A 17,430-nucleotide genomic window follows, 5' to 3' on the forward strand; every position below is an offset into this window, starting at 1 on the left:
TCCAGGTGGGGGTGTACACAACAGCGCCATCTGTGAGTAGGTACTCAAGTACTTCTTGTCAACAAGAACTCAATTTTTCCTCTGTCGTGCCGCCGGCAAGACCTACTTGGATACGCTGTTGATTCTGGAGTTGTTGTTCACGATTTGGTGATGTATTTACTCTAGAGTTTAGCCTTCGCTATTCAGGAAGCTTTATCATTAGCTTAGCAAGCTTTTGGAATTAATTTGGATTAATTGTTAACGAACTTTGCTAGATTTTGGAATTCCCCCTTGACTACTTCTAAATTCAAGATGTCTGACCAGTCTCAAGTCCCTAAATACAGGCAGTGTAGTGTTAGGACTTGTGCTAGGCGTCTTCCGAAGGCCTCTTTAGATCCTCACACCGTTTGTTTCAATTGTAGGGGTAAAACCTGTCAATTGGAAGATCGATGTGGGGAATGTGCTGGGCTTTCGGAATTCGATTTTAACGAATTCCTCAAAAATGCACGTAGGTTAGAGAAGGAGAGAATCAGGAGGAGTTCTTCTCGCTCTGTGGATTTTTCCTCTCCCCATGCCCCTCAACCTTTTCCTTCCCCTGTGGTGGTGACTCCCGAACCTGCTACTAGTGCTCAGCCATCCATGGCGGATATGTTGCGTGCCATTCAGGCTCTAGGTGACCGTGTGGAGTCATTGGCTAATGACCGTAATCAGCTCTTGGCAGATGTCAGAGAGCTGAAAGCGAAAAGTGCAGTGGGAAGTGTTAGTGCTAGTGATGTGAAAAGTGTCAGTGTCAGTGTTGCGCATGAGGGTACATCTGTGCGTGCCAGTCGTCCTCCCAGTCCGGGACCTCTTGCAAGCTCCCAAGCCCAGGGGAGAAGCAATGTCGAAGGACCAAAGGGTTCGGCAGGCCTTGATCGGCGCACGGATGTATCCTCAGTGGTTGCGGACGTATCTGTTCAAGATCGTCCCATCCACAAACAGACGAATGAGCCCTTACATTCCTCGTCTGTGGAAGAAGTTTCCAGGAGGAAACGATGGACCAAGGTCTCACGACCGCTCAAACGTAAGGTCCCTTCCGAGCGAGTCCAACGGCCCAGGTGTAGCCACTGGGTCAGTTCGGACTCGCTGCAGTCATCTGATGATTGCACACCTCCCAAGAGAGGTAGAGTGGTTCCACAACAGGCCTCTGCTCCGTCTGTTGTTGCTCCAACCACGGTAGACCCTAAGTGGTCCATGCTGCAGGCTATGCAGTCTCAGCTTGCGGCATTCATGCAGGAGTATCATGCTGAGAAGGTTAACACTGCACCTGTTAACCTACAACCCGCCGAGGTTGTGCGCTCAGCAGATACTGCGGCTGCCTGCTCCCACACTCCACCTGTGAGAGCTCCACCGATGCGCAGTCCTCCCTGCCAGACGCATGTTCTTGCTGCTGTAGAGCTGCCGGGTTCCAGCACTATGCAGCTTTCTCCGCAACCCATGCGGCATGCGCCGCATACCATACAGCATGCTCCGCAACCCACCGCAGCCCCACCCACGCACCAGCACTCTGCTTTTGTTGTTGCCAGCTCGCAGACAGACCAGCAGCGGCATGATGTTGGATCCGCAGCTACGCATGCACCCGTTCTGCCGGATTCAGCCGTTCAGCTTTCTGCTCTACCTTTGCCACTTCCTACTCAGCTTTCGGATGATGGAGTATCGGATGACGAAGCTGCACACTTGGATGAGCCACACTCGGACTTTGAAGGGCCCAAGTCTACGCCTCCCTCCTTAGACTTTCGTAAAGTCCTTGCCTTGTTCAGGGACTTGTATCCTGAGCAGTTTGTGTCTGTAACCCCTCGCTCTCCTCCCTCCGAGTTTGCTCTGGGCATGCAGTCTGCTGCGCCTGCTTTCACCAAGCTTGTTCTCGCACGATCTTCTAAGAGAGCTTTGAGGGTTATGGGAGAGTGGTTGCATTCCAAGAAGCAACTGGGAAAGACTGCATTCATCTTTCCGCCTACCAAGCTTGCTTCCAAGTCGAGCGTCTGGTATGCCACGGGAGAGGAACCCGGCTTGGGAGTTCCTGCCTCTGCCCAGGGCGACTTCTCAAGTCTGGTTGACTCTCCCCGCAGGTTGGCTATGAGACGATCGAAGATCTGCTGGACCTTTTCCGATATGGATCATCTGTTGAAGGGAGTCTTTCGTGCCTTCGAGATCTTCAACTTCCTCGATTGGTGTTTGGGAGCCTTAAGCAGGAAGACTTCCCCTTCAGATAGGGACTCTGCCATGCTGATCATGTCCAGCATGGACAAAGCCATCCGGGATGGGTCTGGTGAACTTGCGGCTTCGTACGTGTCGGGAGTGCTCAAGAAGAGAGAACATCTTTGCTCCTTCTTATCGGCTGGTATCACTCCTTGCCAGAAGTCAGAGTTGTTGTTTGCTCCTCTCTCCAAGTGTCTGTTTCCGGAGGAGCTGATTAAGGGGATGGCTGCCTCTCTTATCCAGAAGGATACCCATGATCTGATGGCATCTTCTGCACGTAAGGCTAAAACCTTACCTTCCGTGCCTAGACCCTTCCGCCCTGCAGCAGTGGACACTCCTGCAACTCGGTTCATCCCGCCCTTTCGTGGCAGAACCTCCAGCAGAAGAGGTACCCGTGCCGACAGTCACCGTGGCAAATCCAAGAAGGGTTCCAAGTCCGCAAAAGACAAGTTCTGACTTTCTTCCTCTCCAGACAGCAGTGGGAGCCAGACTCAAGACCTTCTGGCAAGCTTGGGAGAGCAGAGGTGCAGACGCTCAGTCTGTGAAGTGGCTAAGGGAGGGATACAGAATTCCGTTCTGCCGCAGTCCCCCTCTAGCTACATCTCCCATCAACCTCTCTCCCAACTACAAGGAGAAGGACAAGAGGCTAGCGTTGCAACAAGAGGTGTCGCTCTTGCTACAAAAGGAAGCGGTAGTCATAGTCCGGGACCATCAATCCCCGGGCTTCTACAACCGTCTCTTCCTGGTAGCCAAGAAGACAGGAGGTTGGAGACCGGTGCTGGACGTCAGTGCTCTCAATGCTTTTGTCACCAAGCAGACGTTCACGATGGAGACGACGAAGTCGGTCCTAGCAGCGGTCAGGCAGGAGGACTGGATGGTCTCGTTAGACCTGAAAGACGCGTACTTTCACGTCCCCATCCATCCAGACTCCCAACCTTTCCTAAGGTTCGTCTTTGGAAAGGTTGTGTACCAGTTCCAAGCCCTGTGCTTTGGCCTAAGCACGGCACCTCTTGTGTTTACCAGACTGATGAGGAATATTGCGAAATTCCTTCACTTGGCAGACATCAGAGCCTCCCTCTATTTAGACGACTGGCTTTTAAGAGCTCCAACAAGTCGTCGCTGTCTGGAGAATCTCAGATGGACTATGGATCTGACCAAGGAACTGGGCCTCCTGGTCAATATAGAGAAGTCCCAGCTCGTCCCATCCCAGACCATTGTCTATCTGGGTATGGAGATTCAGAGTCGAGCTTTTCGGGCTTTTCCGTCGGCCCCAAGGATCAATCAAGCCCTAGAATGCATCCAGAGCATGCTGAGAAGGAACCGATGTTCAGTCAGGCAGTGGATGAGTCTAACAGGGACACTTTCATCGCTGGCCCTGTTCGTCGAGTTAGGGAGACTCCACCTCCGCCCCCTTCAGTTTCATCTAGCTGCTCACTGGATAAAGGACATGACGCTAGAGACGGTCTCAGTTCCTGTTTCCGAAGAGATGAGGTCTACTCTAACGTGGTGGAAGAACAGCATTCTTCTCAAGGAAGGTCTACCATTGGCTGTTCAGACCCCCGACCACCGTCTCTTCTCGGACGCATCGGACACGGGCTGGGGTGCGACACTGGACGGACAGGAATGCTCGGGCACATGGAATCAGGAGCAAAGGACACTTCACATCAATTGCAAGGAGTTGTTGGCGGTTCATCTGGCCTTGATAAACTTCAAGTCCCTCCAGCTAAACAAGGTGGTGGAGGTGAACTCCGACAACACCACAGCCTTGGCTTACATCTCCAAGCAGGGAGGGACTCATTCGATTAAGTTGTTCGAGATCGCAAGGGACCTCCTCATTTGGTCAAAAGATCGAAAGCTTTCGCTGGTAACGAGGTTCATTCAGGGCGATATGAATGTCATGGCAGATCGCCTCAGCCGGAAGGGTCAGGTCATCCCCACAGAGTGGACCCTTCACAAGAATGTTTGCAGCAGACTATGGGCCCTGTGGGGTCAGCCAACCATAGATCTATTCGCTACCTCGATGACCAAGAGGCTCCCGATGTATTGTTCTCCGATTCCAGACCCAGCAGCAGTTCACGTGGATGCATTTCTGCTGGATTGGTCCCATCTCGACCTGTATGCGTTCCCGCCGTTCAAGATTGTCAACAGGGTACTTCAGAAGTTCGCCTCTCACAAAGGGACACGGCTGACGTTGGTTGCTCCCCTCTGGCCCGCGAGAGAATGGTTCACCGAGGTACTGCAATGGCTAGTCGACGTTCCCAGGACTCTTCCTCTAAGAGTGGACCTTCTGCGTCAACCTCACGTAAAGAAGGTACACCCAAACCTCCACGCTCTTCGTCTGACTGCCTTCAGACTATCGAAAGACTCTCAAGAGCTAGAGGCTTTTCGAAGGAGGCAGCCAGAGCGATTGCCAGAGCAAGGAGGACATCCACTCTCAGAGTCTATCAGTCTAAATGGGAAGTCTTCCGAAGCTGGTGCAAGGCCAATGCAGTTTCCTCAACCAGTACCACTGTAACCCAGATTGCTGACTTCCTGTTACATCTAAGGAACGTAAGATCCCTATCAGCTCCTACGATCAAGGGTTACAGAAGTATGTTGGCAGCGGTATTCCGCCACAGAGGCTTGGATCTTTCCACCAACAAAGATCTACAGGACCTCCTTAGGTCTTTTGAGACCTCAAAGGAACGTCGGTTGTCCACTCCAGGCTGGAATCTAGACGTGGTTTTAAGGTTCCTAATGTCATCAAGATTTGAACCGCTCCAATCAGCCTCTTTTAAGGACCTCACATTAAAAACTCTTTTCCTCGTGTGCTTAGCAACAGCTAAAAGAGTAAGTGAGATCCACGCCTTCAGCAGGAACATAGGTTTCACATCTGAAACGGCTACATGTTCCTTGCAGCTCGGTTTTTTGGCTAAAAACGAGCTTCCTTCCCGTCCTTGGCCTAAGTCGTTCGAGATCCCAAGCCTGTCCAACTTGGTGGGGAACGAACTAGAGAGAGTACTTTGCCCAGTTAGAGCTCTTAGGTACTATTTAAGAAGGTCAAAGCCATTACGAGGACAATCAGAAGCTTTATGGTGTGCTATCAAGAAGCCTTCTCTACCGATGTCTAAGAACGCAGTTTCTTACTACATCAGGCTTCTGATTAGAGAAGCACATTCTCATCTGAAGGAAGAAGACCTTGCTTTGCTGAAGGTAAGGACACATGAAGTGAGAGCTGTGGCTACTTCAGTGGCCTTCAAACAGAACCGTTCTCTGCAGAGTGTTATGGATGCAACCTATTGGAGAAGCAAGTCAGTGTTCGCATCATTCTATCTCAAAGATGTCCAGTCTCTTTACGAGAACTGCTACACCCTGGGACCATTCGTAGCAGCGAGTGCAGTAGTAGGTGAGGGCTCAGCCACTACATTCCCATAATCCCATAACCTTTTTAACCTTTCTCTTGAATACTTTTTATTGTTCTTTTGGTTGTACGGTCGGCTAAGAAGCCTTCCGCATCCTGGTTGATTTGGCGGGTGGTCAAATTCTTTCTTGAGAAGCGCCTAGGTTAGAGGTTGTGATGAGGTCCTTTAGTATGGGTTGCAGCCCTTTATACTTCAGCACCTAGGAGTCGTTCAGCATCCTAAGAGGACCGCTAGGCTCAGTAAGGAAGACGTACTTAAAAAAGGCAGAGTAATAGTTCAAGTCGACTTCCTTACCAGGTACTTATTTATTTTATGTTTGTTATTTTGAATAACTGATAAAATGAAATATGGGATACTTAGCTTCTTTGTTAACATGTATGCTGGTCTCCACCCACCACCCTGGGTGTGAATCAGCTACATGATCATCGGGTAAGATTAATATTGAAAAATGTTATTTTCATTAGTAAAATAAATTTTTGAATATACTTACCCGATGATCATGAATTAAAGAACCCGCCCTTCCTCCCCATAGAGAACCAGTGGACCGAGGAGAAAATTGAGTTCTTGTTGACAAGAAGTACTTGAGTACCTACTCACAGATGGCGCTGTTGTGTACACCCCCACCTGGATAGCGATCGCTGGCGTATCCCGACCGTAGATTTCTGTCGGGCAACGGAGTTGACAGCTACAGTATATTCAAAAATTTATTTTACTAATGAAAATAACATTTTGTTTTGAAATATAGTTTGATATTGTACACTTGACACTTAAGAGAAGTCAGTGTTTTAACTAATTTAGTATTTGAAAGGTCATTGATTCAGTAGCATTCCGTTTACAGATATGTCAAGTGTTGCAGCATTAGAACTGTTGAAGGCCCAGGCGGCCTTGATGCCTATAGATGACAGTTCAGCCTTAGTCACGTCAGCAGTAGCACACGGGCAGACTCTGCAATTAACTGAAGCTGGGAGACAAGCATTGAAACTTATAAAACAAGTATGAGACCAAATTGATAAGTTAAAGCTTTCTTGTGATATATAAAGTGTCCGAAGGGGGCTGTGTAATATTTTGGTTGGGGAGGTTTGCATTGATATTTCTGTTTGTTTCTTTTTAATGAAGATTTTCTTGGAACGTCCTGTGAGTTTGAATTTGTCATGTACTCTGATTCATTCAAGATAGGCAATGTTTTCTCATTGGAAGAGGTCAGTCTCATCCACATTTGCTCTGACTTATGAGAGATGGAAAAAATAATGTAGCTGGAAGTGTTTATTTTTATATGTTCAGATTTTAGATCGTATTTATGGTCTCATTTTCCAGGAACCTCTTCTGTTACCGACAAGCCCGTTACCTCAGGACCCTGTTGAAGAAATTGATACTCAGAGCTGTACTGCATCTCCCTGTGGGAGCACGCTGTCTCAAACCCAGTCAGACTCGACGTCAACATCGGGGTGCTTGCCAGCTTTGCTCACTTCCTCAGCCGAGGCAAAGTCTGTGGAGGAAGAAGCTGAAGAATGTGGGAGCGAAGAGGTGATGCAGGTGATTACTTTGAGCCCTGAACAATATGCAGCTCTCACAGGTGAGTGCATCTCGGTAATCTTGTAAAATGAACTTGAGAACTGTTTTGTACACGGAATTTTTCTATTTGATCATTACTGTCTTGGGTTAGAGTTCTCTTTATTGAGGATACACTCGAGCACACTATTCTATCTAATTTCGCTTCCTCTTGTTTTGTTAAAGTTTTTATAGTTTATATAGGAAGTATTTATTTTAGTGTTGTTGCTGTTCTTGAAATATTTACTTTTTCCTTCTTTCCTTTCCTTACTGGGCTATTTTCCCGGTTGGGGCCCCTGGGCTTATAGCATCCTGCTTTTCCAATTAGGGATGTAGCTTAGCAAATAATAATCAAAATAATGATACTGTTAATTTACTGAGTAAATTGAAAACAAAGTCATGATATGAATATTTTAAGTATGATAATTTGGTATTAAAAATATTTGTTGGCATGATAATGACCATGAGTGTTTCAATTCATGTTTTATTGTACTTGAAATCCCCAAAATTGTGATCTGTAAGGAACAGATTTTTTATAAAAGTAAGCATATTAGGCACAGCTAGGTTTATCTCTTTTAGATTTTGGTCATTTACATTTTCCTGTGGATAATGTGGGAGGGTGGGCTGTGGCACCCTAGCAGTACCAGCTGAACTCGGTTGAGTCCCTTGTTAGGCTGGAGGAACGTAGAGAGTAGAGGTCCCCTTTTTTGTTTTGTTTCATTTGTTGATGTCGGCTACCCCCCAAAATTGGGGGAAGTGCCTTGGTATATGTATGTATGTATGTATGTACATTTTCCTTATACAGTACCTTCTCGTGACATTTGACCTTTTATTCTAATCCATTTCAAGGCGGTAAAAATGGCCCTATTATACTACAAGTAATGCCAAGCGATGGTGAAGGAATGATGAGCGAGTTGGATCAACCGTTACCTAAAAGACAGAAGATAATGCAGCTGATCACCAAAACGGGTCAGGCGTCCTTGAATCAGGGACAAGCCATCGCCCGTGTCACAGGGGAGGTGAGATTCTTGTAGATATTTCGTTATTTATAATGCAATTTTGATAATTTTTCTTTGCTAAGAATCGTTTAACATATCTTTCCCTTTTGGCTAATATTTATTAATTTTAGTGTTAGGTTTACTGTATTATTATTATTATTATTATTACAGTATTACTATTATTTTTATTATTATTATTATTATTATTATTAATATTAATATTACTTGCCAAGCCACAACCCTAGTTGGAAAAGCAGGCTGCTATAAGCCTAAGGGCTCCAACAGGGAAAACACCCCAGTGTGGAAAGGAAATAAGGAAATAAATTACAAGAGAAGTTTAAGAACAATAACATTAAAATAAATATTTCATATATAACTATGAACACTTCAAAATAACAAGAATAAGAGAAATAAGGTAGAATAATGTGCCTGAGTGTACTCTCTAGCAAGAGAACTCTACCCAAAGATAGTGGAAGACCCTGGTACAGTGGCTATGGCGCTACCCAACCACCAAGTTTATGTTACTATAATCAGAAGCAGTTGGTTTGATTTTTGGTTCCTCTAATGTACTGTATGTATGAAATTTGGGTTCTCAAACTTTATTTTTTTGTAAATACAATTTCACTGCTATTTCTTTCATGATTGCTTTGCAATGGTTGTGTTATCCTGATAATCACTGTCAAGTTTACTCAAGTTATTTTATCTTTTAACGGGATTGCTTTATTTTGATGATTATTAATATGAAATACAAACTATTGTCTTAATTTTTTACTTCGGTACTCATCAATGCGTCAGTCTGGTTCCTAGAGAGTTAGGCTGATGAAAAATAATCCTACAGTGATAGCCTATACAATCCCCAAGACTTTCATCGTCGTTCCTTAGTTGACTTAGTTGTTTTACTTTAGTTAGAAGACCTGACTTTGAACTTATAAACAGGTAGAAGACCTGACTTAGAACTTATAAACAATATTCCCTACTTTAATTAGAATTGGAGTACAGTAGATTCAAATTCATCCTATAGAATGTAAAGTACTTTGCGGTTTATTTGAATGCAAATTCGAAACTCAAGCAAATTTGTATTTAGAAAACTGGATAATTCCTCTTTACATTGCTTGTGATTTTCAAGACACTGAAAATGATATGTAAAGATAATTGTATCTCAGTTTCTTTGTTTTAAGGAATTCTTCACTTTCCAGTTTCTTCAGTTTGTGGGGAAAGGAGCAGATCAAGTAAAATTGGACCTTGATTGATTTCAAATGTAGTGATGCTCTAGATTTGGTGTCTATGATATATTATTGATGTTTTTCCAGTTAATAAATTAAAAAACATTTCCTGTATAAAGTCGCTTTAAAAACTAAATAGTTCCTGGCAAATAAGCAATGTAATACCCTAATTATTTTATTACAAATGCCTGTGCATTTCTTATGAAAGTCAGAAGACTGTCGTGAAGATATTCAAGATTCATGATGTGGATATTATTATAAAGACTTGAGAAAAGATATAATGAACAAACGAGAGTGGACTCTCAATTTGTTTGTCATTTTTCAACATTAACGTTTTTCTTGGAAGAAAGCCTTGATAACAGGGATGCGAACATGGTACATTAAGAAATGTTTAGTGAACTTAATTATAGAATTCTGAGCATGATAGAATTTCCTCCATGTTGAGTAACACTCAAAAGACATATAATTGCTTGTCTTTTTTTAGTATACCCAGTCATCCCCGACAGCTTTCAGTAAAATATATTCAAACTAAAAGTCTACATTTTGTAATATTAAATCAGTGGTTTCAGGTACAGTTGGACACAGAAATTCCTGGCACACCTCACTAAGGAAATGCACCCTTACTGTCCTGCAGGTAATCAAACAGGAGAAGGGCACTCCAAAATCAAACATTGTTCTCTAATCTTGGGTAGTGCCATAGCCTCTGTACCATGGTCTTCCACTATCTTGGGTTAGAGTTCTCTTGTTTGAGGGTACATTCGGGCACACTGTTCTATCGTATATCTTATTTCTCTTCCTCTTGTTTTGTTAAAGTTTTTATAGTTTATAAAGTGATATTTATTTTAATATTGTTGCTCTTGTTAAAATATTTCATTTTTCCTTGTTTCCTTTCCTCACTGAGCTATTTTCCCTGTTGTAGCCCCTGGGCTTGTAGTATTGTGCTTTTCCAACTAGGGTTGTAGCTTAGTAAGTAATAATAATAATAATAATAATAATAATAGGGAGAGATTGCTGAGGTGGTGGGCGGGGCCACACACAGTAACTTTCCGTGCAGTAAGGGGGTGACAGAATACATTTCCTTGTGTCCATCTGTATATAAGTGAATTAGGTCTTCATCTTACAAACTTAATATACTCTAAGAAGCTGTTTATTAGTCATATTTTGTTAAATTTTATACTATAGTCAATTCTTTTTGGCAAGGCAGATTTGCACTGACTAACAGAGGTGCCCTTTTCGCTCGGAAAAGTTTCCTGATCGCTAATTGGTTGGACAAGATAATTCTAACCAATCAGATAGCAGGAAACTTTTCCAAGCTAAAAAGGCACCGCTGTGAGTCGGTGCAAATGCGCCTCATTAAAAAAAATTGAATATAGGGGGTTAGGCCTAATCCGATTCCTATGCTTATGGTTTCCCGCTGCAAAAATCAACGAATAGTCCTGTTTCATAAGAAATAGATATCGGGTTAGTAGTAGGTCCCCATCTTACCTGGTTCCAAGAAACTGTAAGTTGAATCGTTTATAAGTCCAATTTTGTTGAATATTGGACTAGGGTAAGCTTAACCTGAATTCCATGACAGGTTAGGTAGTGGTGGTGGTGGGGGGGACCGTAGCTGTAGTGAACGACACTTCGTAGTAGCGGGGGATTTTGAGGAGGGAGAAGTCTACTTGGAAAGGGATCTCTGGTAGTGGTATCACTCGCCCCAGTTTTAATACAGACACCCTTTAGGGGTGAGCGAGCTGGATATATTCCTAGCATTCCATGCAACTTTTTTCTCTGGTATATTTAGCAGTATTTATACCTTTGAAATGGTGCTTTAAGGAGCATTTCACTGGGCGACACAGGTTCCTCGCCCAGAAATAGATTTTTCCTTCGTCAAAATCCCGTAATAGTATTTTTTATTAGTGTCTTTATCTTTGTTCTTTTCAGTTGGATTTATGTTTGTATCTCCGAAAGTTTTTAAGTTGCGGACCACATATTGCAAATATCCTTTTGGTAACTGTAATAGATTATATAATATTTTATTACTGTACTCATATCTTATTACAGTACACAAACTTTTGATACAACATCTGATTGTTATGATTTCAGTTGTATATGTGTTTGTATCTACGCAAGTTTTGCACCGAATACGTACTTACACTTTATATTTCTTATTTTCAGGTCTTGAGTGTAGATCTCACCGGTACAAGTACCCTCTAAGTCAGCGTCTACAAATAGCTGTATCTGTGATCTCATAGTAAGCCTTGCTAAGTGCATAATACTTAGGAATTGTATGATTTATTACAGTATATTATTGTATAAATTGTTACATTGTAAATTTTAAAATTAGTGACTTATAAACTTAAGAGACTAAGATAATGAGAAAAAGAATGGCATTGAAATATTTTCAGTGAAAGATAGATTCTGGAGAGTTAAATAAGGGAAGGAAAACATTGATGGTATGGAAACATACTGGCAAACAATAGACATTGAATTTAAATAAACTTATTGTAAATTAAGATTATAGTAAAGAATATGAAAAGGAAATGGAGAACTTCATAATAGTATATGGAACAATGAAGTTTCATATGAAACGAACAATATTTTCTATTGATAGAATTTTAATGGTTAGCATATTGCCATCTTTTTCCATAAGTTTACTTATAAAATAATTTAACTTCACACTGAATGGGCTCAAAGGGCCCAGCACTGGGCTATATAGCCCAAATCCATAAATCCGATCTGCGCAAGATGTGTGATGTGATTTTGTCTCAAAAATTTTACTGGCATTGTTTGTTGTTCTCCTGGATGGGAGTACAATTTTCATTGTAATTACTTGATTTTTTAATGCGTTTTCGCTAGTATGTGCTCAATTACAATGCCAAATAATATATGATCTTCTGAAACCAAAGAAAGGCATTATTTGTAATTGATACATGTCGCTGCTGAAGCTGCTGAGGGAGGATGCCCTTGGTAATGATTGAAGTGAGACTTAGTTCCTCTTTTGGGCAAAAGCACTTTCTCTGTTAGCGTGTCATTCTCACACTATAGTCCATTTCTTTTAGCGATGCATATTTGCACCGACTCGCGGCGGTGCCCTTTTAGCTCGGAAAAAGTTTCCTGATCGCTGATTGGTTAGAATTATCTTGTCCAACCAATCAGCGATCCGGAAACTTTTCCGAGCTAAAAGGGCACCGCTGCGAGTCGGTGCAAATATGCATCGCTAAAAGAAATGGACTATAGTTTTGCTACTTGGACTTAACTTTTTCTTTCTCTAGCCATCCCCATTCTTCGTTCATGCTTCATAATTGCGTTGGTGCATATTTGATGTTAGTATATTAACTACATTTCTATTGCAGTTTTTTGGGGAGAAGAGCATAACAAATTTTAAATTTCACATATGTTTATGTATATGTATATTTCTACTGTTCATGATAACCGCATCAATCATACTTTTTCCTTATCCATGGTCTTGAATAGCCAAAGTACCGGTCATCAGTTGTCTATCTAATAAAAAAGCACTCTATATCATTAGCCCAACCCAGACCATCAGCTATCCATCCACTTCCAGCCTCATATACCCTAGTTCTGCCTAACTGTCTTTCTTCCTATTTTTAAGTATGATTTTTACTCGTTACATTACTGAAATTATTTGTGTTGTAATCCAGTTCATTCTCCTGATTGATTTCCTCCTCTACCTCACTTTTTAAATGGTTCTAAGTAAAAAGAAATATTTTTTTCGTATGCTTTACACTCGTGTTTAGATATGGTACAATTCATACATGTATAGTATATTGTACATGATACTCACAAATACAAAAGATCTGTATATATGTGATCTTTCAAAGTTTCTCAAGGGATAAATAACTTCACCATATATCTTGTGTATCATGTAAGCTCCATTTTCAGTTGATCATGTTAGATTAGCCTCTTTCGTGTCCCTTCAACGTTCATTTTCCTGACTTGTGGAATGATGTGCAGCTGCTCTCCTGGTGACGTTCTGCTACTAGCAATAGCACATTCTGTGCCTGCCCCTTGTACTGGATGATCTGCTACCTAAAATAGATGCTCAATACTTGTTTGCTTAGTAGCACTGGCTTCCGATAGGGCTACTTGTTTCCAAGTGTACACTTGGTGCACCTTTTCCTTTCAACTGTTATGAATGCTTTTTTCTGCTGTTAAGCCATTCCTTTTTCTTTACCCTCGTACCTGCTTATCACTTCTGCCCCTGGAACTGGCAAGCCTTTAAATTTGCCTACTGATATACTGAATTACTCTGTTCTTGCGTTCGTATTATGCTGGTGAACATGTCTCATTACTTATTTTATGTAAGCCTAGCTTTGTGTCTGCCTTTCCTCACCAGCATACTTTCTTGCTCTATCTCCAGTTGCTTACCTATCTTCGTGATGCTGGTCTTGCTCACTGATCAGCTCTGCCTGCTCAACCTTGTCTATTATTTAACCTGACCGCTTCATTGCATTCTACCTACCTTGCACCCATCCAGTTATGCCTGTACCTGGTGATGATGTACACCTCTCAAACCCATTTTGAGACTGTTTTTATCTATGATGAAAGTTTTTAAGCTAATGTAGTCAGTACAGTAATTATGTTTTTCTTTGTTTTACTTTACACTTGTGATCAATCTTTTGTTGACTGCTTAGCCATTTTTCAAATGTAAGGTCCTGCTTCAGTGATTGTATTTGACCTAGTAGTGTGTCTGCTCCAGTGTCTTTTAGATACTCAGGAGTTTATACTTGCGGTTGAGTTGTCATCTGTCTTTGGTAAAGTAAGGAACAGGGATCTTCCTATTCAACATGTCGAACTTGATTATTAGTTCCAGTATATACAATGTTTGGTTAATAAATTCTTTATGTAACAGTGAGCAATATAGTAGGGAGGGAGTGAGGAGGGCTTGGGATAAAACTCTTGGGGAAGAAATATTGAGAGGGAGGCAGAGAATTAGATGGCGAAGTAAGGTGAAGGAGGATATGGAGAGAAGAGGTTTTGGTGGAAGAGGATGCCTTTGATAGGATATCTTTAGTAGAAGGCATTGGAGAGGCCGCATCAAGCAACCGACCCCTTAATGTAGGGATAACAATGGGGAAGAAGAAGAATAAAATAAGCAATGCGAGATAAGGTGAAGGATGATATGGAGAGAAGAGGTTTTGGTGGAAGAGGATGCTTTTGATAGAAGGCATTGGAGAGGCCGCATCAAGCAACCGACCCTTTAATGTAGGGATAACGGTGGGGAAGAAGAAGAAGAATAAAATGAGCAATGCGATATAAGGTGAAGGATGATATGGAGAGAAGAGGTTTTGGTGGAAGTGGATGCCTTTGATAGAAGGCATTGGAGAGGCCGCATCAAGCAACCGACCCCTTAATGTAGGGATAACAATGGGGAAGAAGAAGAATAAAATGAGCAATGCGAGATAAGGTGAAGGATGATATGGAGAGAAGAGGTTTTGGTGGAAGTGGATGCCTTTGATAGAAGGCATTAGAGAGGGCGCATCAAGCAACCGACCCTTTAATGTAGGGATAACGGTGGGGAAGAAGAAGAAGAATAAAATGAGCAATGCGATATAAGGTGAAGGATGATATGGAGAGAAGAGGTTTTGGTGGAAGTGGATGCCTTTGATAGAAGGCATTGGAGAGGCCGCATCAAGCAACCGACCCTTTAATGTAGGGATAACGGTGGGGAAGAAGAAGAAGAATAAAATGAGCAATGCGATATAAGGTGAAGGATGATATGGAGAGAAGAGGTTTTGGTGGAAGAGGATAATCTTTAGTAGAAGGCATTGGAGAGTGCACACCTGGCAGCTACCACTTAATGTAGGAATAACGGTGGGGAAGAAGAAGAATAAAATGAGCAATGCAAGATAAGGTGAAGGATGATATGGAGAGAAGAGGTATGTTGGAAGAGGATATCTTTAGTAGAAGGCATTAGAGAGGGCGCATCAAGCAACCGACCCCTTAATGTAGGGATAACATTGGGGAAGAAGAAGAATAAAATGAGCAATGCGATATAAGGTGAAGGATGATATGGAGAGAAGAGGTTTTGGTGGAAGTGGATGCCTTTGATAGAAGGCATTAGAGAGGGCGCATCAAGCAACCGACCCTTTAATGTAGGGATAACGGTGGGGAAGAAGAAGAGTAAAATGAGCAATGCGATATAAGGTGAAGGATGATATGGAGAGAAGAGGTTTTGGTGGAAGAGGATGCCTTTGATAGAAGGCATTGGAGAGTGCACGTCAGGCAACTACCACTTAATGTAGGGATAACATTGGGGAAGAAGAAGAAGAATAAAATGAGCAATGCGAGATAAGGTGAAGGATGAAATGAAGAGAAGAGCTATGTTGGAAGAGGATATCTTTAGTAGAAGGCATTAGAGAGGGCGCATCAAGCAACCGACCCTTTAATGTAGGGATAACAGTGGGGAAGAAGAAGAATAAAATGAGCAATGCGAGATAAGGTGAAGGATGATATGGAGAGAAGAGGTTATGTTGGAAGAGGATAATCTTTAGTAGAAGGCATTGGAGAGTGCACGTCAGCAACTACCACTTAATGTAGGGATAACGGTGGGAAAGAAGAAGAAGAGCAATATTATACAAATTAGAGATTCAGATTGGATGACGGCTTGCGTTTCAGTTATGTTCACAGTGCCCCAGTGATCATCCTTTGCATTTAGATCTTTTCAAGCTATACCATCTACTGTGGTCTTCTAGATATGCCATTAATTCTAAATGTTGCCTTTAATTTTGTAGGGCTTAGTACCTCATGGTATTCCAGATGATTTATTCATACTGTGACCAAATTATGAAATGATCTTCCTAATCATACAAATATTCAAACTTGGTGCTAGTGCTATTTTTGTTGAAAAGGTTGATGTGAATACATTCTTTTTTATTTATCTGTAATTTATTTTTTTACTTTATTTTTGTTTGTAATGTTATTCCTCTTTTATAGTTTATTCTTTTTCTTAAATTTTGGTTTCCATATTGAGCCTTTGGTCTTTTTGTATTTTTTTCCAATTAGCATTTACATTTGGCTTGAAACTAACATCAATATTAATGATTCGGGTGATAATAATCCCCCTTTGTCAGCCCCTTCTGTGATGTCACAGTGCATATAGAAGAAGGATTGCAGCATAGGCTTGTAGAAGAGTTGATCCCTAGCTTTGAGCTTCTTGTGGTTACCTTCGTGGTATTTGCTGTTGTCAGAAGAAATGTAAGCATCTGGGGAAGTAACCAGGGAATGATCTCTCTCTATTCAACAACCTTTTCTTTTAACCAGCAAGATAAAGTAGTTTACCGTTTGGTCGTGATGGAAGTAGAAGGTCGAAGCAACAGTTCACCCTTTGGACTTTAGGAACTGTAGAGTATTGGGTTACCTGATCCAGTTCATATCCAGAGCGTAGGTGGAGAAAATGGGCCTGTGTTTACCTATAAATCTAACAACAGAGGAAATGGGCCTCTTGTACCATCTTGTGATAACCAGACAGGTCTCTCCAAAGAATTTTTTGTAAGTTACACGAGTCAAGACTGTTAACCCTTTTACCCCCAAAGGACGTACTGTTACGTTTCACAAAACCCATCCCTTTATCCCCATGGACGTACCGGTACGTCCTTGCAAAAAACTGCTATTTATATTTTTTTTTTCCATATTTTTGATAATTTTTTTCAGAAACTTCAGGCATTTTCCAAGAGAATGAGACCAACCTGACCTCTCTATGATGAAAATTAAGGCTGTTAGAGTAATTTAAATAAATTATATTGCAAAATGTGCTTGAAAAAAAAAATAACCCCTGGTGGTAAAGGGTTGGAAAGTTCCAAATAGCCTGGGGGTAAAAGGGTTAAGAGTGAAAGTTTTTGTTTTAAAATCTACCTTCTGCTGCTTTTCGTAACTTGTAGATTATTTATTTATTCATTCTGGATGCCTTTTACTGAAGGCAGCAGGTGTATACACAAATGATTAACTTTATTGAAATCAGTAATCCGTATGTGCCAAATATTACCTCAGGAGGAAGTTGAACATCTTCCTGCTTGATTCTGTATTCAATATTCATTC

The 17,430-nt window shown here is 41.9% G+C and overlaps 1 protein-coding gene and 1 long non-coding RNA gene across 2 annotated transcripts in view; both read left to right on the top strand.

Annotated features, from left to right (window-relative positions):
* Positions 1-17,430, top strand: part of LOC137640299 (uncharacterized) — a 329,826-nt gene that overhangs the window by 120,401 nt on the left and 191,995 nt on the right. The window lies entirely within an intron of this gene.
* LOC137640295 (GA-binding protein subunit beta-1-like) overlaps positions 1-17,430 on the top strand; it is a 65,349-nt gene that overhangs the window by 46,563 nt on the left and 1,356 nt on the right. Inside the window, exons 11-14 of the mRNA XM_068372923.1 lie at positions 6,457-6,611; positions 6,933-7,191; positions 8,016-8,185; positions 11,548-17,430. The exon at positions 11,548-17,430 is cut by the window's right edge and continues 1,356 nt beyond it. Of these exons, the coding sequence (XP_068229024.1) occupies positions 6,457-6,611; positions 6,933-7,191; positions 8,016-8,185; positions 11,548-11,586 (623 nt within the window). The 3' untranslated portion in view covers positions 11,587-17,430. The remainder of the gene's footprint in view (positions 1-6,456; positions 6,612-6,932; positions 7,192-8,015; positions 8,186-11,547) is intronic.

This window comes from Palaemon carinicauda, chromosome 4, assembly GCF_036898095.1.
Source record: "Palaemon carinicauda isolate YSFRI2023 chromosome 4, ASM3689809v2, whole genome shotgun sequence".
In the NCBI taxonomy this organism is placed as follows: domain Eukaryota; kingdom Metazoa; phylum Arthropoda; class Malacostraca; order Decapoda; family Palaemonidae; genus Palaemon; species Palaemon carinicauda.